Source organism: Coenobita brevimanus, chromosome 73, assembly GCF_032717465.1.
Source record: "Coenobita brevimanus isolate Jiangsu-jjx chromosome 73, ASM3271746v2, whole genome shotgun sequence".
Classification (NCBI taxonomy): Eukaryota; Metazoa; Arthropoda; class Malacostraca; order Decapoda; family Coenobitidae; genus Coenobita; species Coenobita brevimanus.
This window is the reverse complement of record NC_137026.1, coordinates 34,260,808-34,265,807: the sequence shown is the minus strand read 5'-3', so window position 1 is coordinate 34,265,807 and position 5,000 is coordinate 34,260,808. Positions and strand designations below refer to the sequence as shown.

The 5,000-nt window shown below is 43.8% G+C and overlaps 1 protein-coding gene across 1 annotated transcript in view; it reads left to right on the top strand.

The window, feature by feature from the left end:
• Positions 1-5,000, top strand: part of LOC145407443 (myosin-IIIb-like) — a 41,725-nt gene that overhangs the window by 28,654 nt on the left and 8,071 nt on the right. Inside the window, exons 20-25 of the mRNA XM_080278375.1 lie at positions 168-344; positions 782-879; positions 1,492-1,657; positions 2,258-2,364; positions 3,129-3,268; positions 4,920-5,000. The exon at positions 4,920-5,000 is cut by the window's right edge and continues 150 nt beyond it. Of these exons, the coding sequence (XP_080134501.1) occupies positions 168-344; positions 782-879; positions 1,492-1,657; positions 2,258-2,364; positions 3,129-3,268; positions 4,920-5,000 (769 nt within the window). The remainder of the gene's footprint in view (positions 1-167; positions 345-781; positions 880-1,491; positions 1,658-2,257; positions 2,365-3,128; positions 3,269-4,919) is intronic.

The following is a 5,000-nucleotide window of genomic DNA, read 5'->3' as shown; positions in this document are numbered from 1 at the left end:
TTTTCCTTAGCGATTTATATTTGGATACGGCTGGTGAGCAAAATTTTGTACGTTATTTATGAAGAGTGTGGTGATAGAGTGATTTAATTTACCTACAAAGACAGTTATATTTCCTCTCTATCTTCCCTTTCTATCTCCTTTTTATCTCCTGTCTATCTCCTTTCTAGACCCAGTACGACAGCCGTGGACTAGCCTCGCAGACCAAAGCCCAACAAACAGTGGCCACCTACTTCCGGTACTCACTCATGGACCTGCTACAGAAAATGGTTAATGGGACGCCACATTTCGTCAGGTGTATCAAGCCTAACGATGAGAAGAAACACAATCGCTTTGAGAAGAAGAAGGTGGGTACACATACACACGTACACATACACATACATTTACTCACGCGTACATAGACAGACGTTAACACACATACGTATACATACATGCAGCTTTACAAATCCTACACACACACAGTTACAATATTCGTCACTCATACACACAGAGGAATTAAACACACACACACACACACACACACACACACACACACACACACACACACACACACACACACAAGAAGTTACATAAAGCACACAAACAACTTGGAAAAAAATCAATAAAGAAGAAATTTCATTAAAATAAGATAACAAATAATAATAATAATAATAATAATAATAATAATAATAATAATAATAATAATAATAATAATAACCTAACCAAAGAGAGACCTAAAAATACAGTAGGAATAAATGAAGTTACAAATCGGTACAGCTAAAACGATACCTGTCTACGCCCTCAGGTACAGCGCCAATTAAGGTACGCAGGTGTGATGGAAACGGTGCGCATAAGACAACATGGATTCTCACATCGCATCACGTTTGCTGAATTCCTTAGAAGGTGGGTGTAAGGAGGAAGAGGAGGAGGAGGAGGAGAGGGAAGAGAAGGAGGAAAAAGAAGAGGGGAAGGAGGAGGAGGAGAAGGAAGAAGAGGAGAGGAAGGAGGAGGAAAAGGAAGAGGAAGGAGAGAGAAGGAATATATGAAACAATGCAGGGGAAGAAGGAAGAGAAGAATTTTGGGTTGGGAGGAGGAGGAGCAGGAGGAGAGGGAGGAGGAGGAGGAGGAGAGGGAAGACGAGGAGGAGGAGGAGATGAGGGATACATGAAACAAAGCAGAGGAAGAAGGAAGGGAGGAATTTTAGTAAGAGGAAAAAGAAGAAAAGAGGGAAAGCTAAATTCAAGAATTGGCCGACTAATACAAGCCATAAGTATGTTTAACTATGATATAATGTCTTCATATATAAACTGGTACAGGTCTATCTATCTATCTATCTATCTATCTATCTGTCTGTCTGTCTGTTTGTCTGTCTACGTGTCTATCTATCTATATGTAGGTAAATAAGACAGCAAAAATGAATTGGCTTTCCATCACCCTATCTCCTCTATTCATGCACCCGTCCTTCATCTTTCCCTTCACCGTATAGCCATCCCGCCTTCCCCTTCCACCACTCAGGTACTGCTTCCTCGCCTTCAACTTCGACGAGAGAGTGACCGCCTCGAGGGAGAACTGCCGACTGCTCCTCCTCCGCCTCAAGATGGACGGATGGGCACTGGGAAAGACCAAGGTGTTCCTGAAGTATTACCACGTCGAGTACCTGACCAAGATGTACGAGAAGCAGGTGAGGGAGGGAGGGAGGGAGGGAAGGAAGGAGGGAGGGAGGGAGAGGAAGGGGGAGAGATGGGAGGGAAGGAAGGAAGGAAGGAGGGAGAGAGGAGGGAGGGAAGGAAGGAGGGAGGAGGAGTATTGTTACGTTGAATGTCTCACTAAGATGTGTGTGTGTGTGAGAGAGAGAGAGAGAGAGAGAGAGAGAGAGAGAGAGAGAGAGAGAGAGAGAGATGAAGAAATATCCACCACTAAATCTCTTTCTCCTTACCTGACAAAAATCCCTAAACCCTTTTCAGCCAGGTGTAATCAGCTTGGATGATGGATTTGACTAGTAACCAAGGAGACTCATGCCTACCCCATAGCTAAAACTCCTCTAATATAACCCAACCACAATTTAGCGTTCAAGTTGTGAGATGGGAGGGTGAATCTGACTAGTAACCAAGGAGACTCATACCTACCTCATCACTAAAACTCATCTAATATAACCCAACCACAACTTGACATTCTAAGAGGGTGGATTTGACTAGTAATCGGCGGGTGGATTTGACTAGTGATGGAAGGGTGGATTTGACTAGTAACCAAGGAGACTCATACCTACTCTCACCGTCCCCAGATCCGTCGCATCATCCAGGTACAAGCTTGTGTTCGACGATGGCTGGCGAGGGTACGGTTTCAGAAGCAGAAGTGGGCACTGGCTCGCTCCGTGGTGACGTTGCAGAGGTAGGTAGACGGAGTGCATGCATGTTGATCATCTTTGCAATTGAAGGATGAAAAGACGGTGTGTGTGTGTTAGTTCCTTTTGCAGTTGCAGGATGAGTAGACGGGGTGCGTGTGTGTTGACTACCTTTGCAATTGCAGGATGAGTAGGCGGGGTGCGTGTGTGTTGATTACCTTTGCAATTGAAGGTTGAATAGACGGGGTGCGTGTGTATTGACTCCCTTTGCAATTGAAGGATGAATTGATGGAGTGCATGCATGCTGATCACCCTTTGCAATTGCAAGATGAATAGAAGGGGTGCGTGTGTGTTATTTTTGTTTTTTTTGCAGTGGTAAATAGAAGCCAGTGAAAAATATGTGGAATGAGTGAGTATGGTGTTGTTAAAAAAAGATATCTGCTGTTTGTGTGTGTGTGTGTGTGTGTGTGTGTGTGTGTGTGTGTGTGTGTGTAGTATTGGATGTCTGAAGGTCCACGACATAGGCACACATTTGTAAGACGTGTGTGTGTGTGTGTGTGTGTGTGTGTGTGTGTGTGTGTGTGTGTGTGTGTGTGTAAGATGTTCTCCCCTCTCAGTTTTCACCCAATTTCCATCCTTCTCACCCTATTAATATCCTCCCTATTTCTCCCTATTTCCTCCCTCCCTATTTTCTCCCAATTTTCTCCCAATTTCCTCCCTATTTTCTCCCAATTTCCTCCCTACTTTTTCCCTATTTCCTCCCTCCCTATTTTCTCCCTATTTCCTCACCCTATTTTCTCCCTATTTCCAGGTACACCCGGGGCTGGATCATCAGGAAGAAGTACCAGGAGGAGACGACGAAGAAACTGCAGAACGCCCAGAGACCCCCGCCCCCGAAGGGACCGGCGCCCCCCCCTCCAGACAAGAGGAAAATGGAGAGGCAAGATTCAGGTGAGGGAAAAGGGGAGAGAGAGAGAGAGAGAGAGAGAGAGAGAGCTTCGGATTCTGTATATATATATCTCTATGATCCTTTACTCTGTTTATATATTCAATCCTATCTTGCTTAATAATCATAGTCTTCAGGTAACTATATTGAAGGCTTGGGGTGTAATTAATTTCCATTGATTCTCTGATACTACTATATATATATTTTTTTTGGCACTCCATCCCAATTAAAAAAAAATATATATATCATCTGTTCACAAGCCATTTTCTTTGAAGGTATAGCATAGTCAAAGTAATATTTCGACACTACACTTTGCCATCTCTTCAAAGTACACTCTGTTTACATGGCAACATCCGTATTGTTTACACGTTACCATGGCAACATCCTTACTCTTTACACGTTACCATGGCAACATCAGCATTGTTTACACGTTACCATGGCAACATCCTTACTCTTTACACGTTACCATGGCAACATCAGCATTGTTTACACGTTACCATGGCAACATCAGCATTGTTTACACGTTACCATGGCAACATCAGCATTGTTTACACGTTACCATGGCAACATCAGCATTGTTTACACGTTACCATGGCAACATCAGCATTGTTTACACGTTACCATGGCAACATCCTTACTCTTTACACGTTACCATGGCAACATCAGCATTGTTTACACGTTACCATGGCAACATCAGCATTGTTTACACGTTACCATGGCAACATCCGTACTGTCTACACGTTACCATGGCAACATCCATACTGTCTACACGTTACCATGGCAACATCCATACTGTTTACACGTTACCATGGCAACATCCATACTGTTTACACGTTACCATGGCAACATCCGTACTGTCTACACGTTACCATGGCAACATCCATACTGTTTACACGTTACCATGGCAACATCAGCATTGTTTACACGTTACCATGGCAACATCAGCATTGTTTACACGTTACCATGGCAACATCCGTACTGTCTACACGTTACCATGGCAACATCCATACTGTTTACACGTTACCATGGCAACATCAGCATTGTTTACACGTTACCATGGCAACATCCGTACTGTCTACACGTTACCATGGCAACATCCATACTGTTTACACGTTACCATGGCAACATCCGTACTGTCTACACGTTACCATGGCAACATCCACATTGTTTACACGTTACCATGGCAACATCCGTACTGTTTACACGTTACCATGGCAACATCAGCATTGTTTACACGTTACCATGGCAACATCCATATTGTTTACACGTTACCATGGCAACATCAGCATTGTTTACACGTTACCATGGCAACATCCGTACTGTTTACACGTTACAATAGCAACATCCGTACTGTTTACACGTTACCATGGCAACATCCGCATTGTTTACACGTTACCATGGCAACATCCATACTGTCTACACGTTACCATGGCAACATCCATACTGTCTACACGTTACCATGGCAACATCAGCATTGTTTACACGTTACCATGGCAACATCAGCATTGTTTACACGTTACCATGGCAACATCAGTACTGTTTACACGTTACCATGGCAACATCCGTACTCTACACGTTACCATGGCAACATCAGCATTGTTTACACGTTACCATGGCAACATCAGCATTGTTTACACGTTACCATGGCAACATCAGGCCAGCAGTGGATGAAGGCCAAGATGCTGGGAGCTCTGGGCGTCCAATCCTCTGTAGACAAGGAGGAGAAGAAGGAGAAGA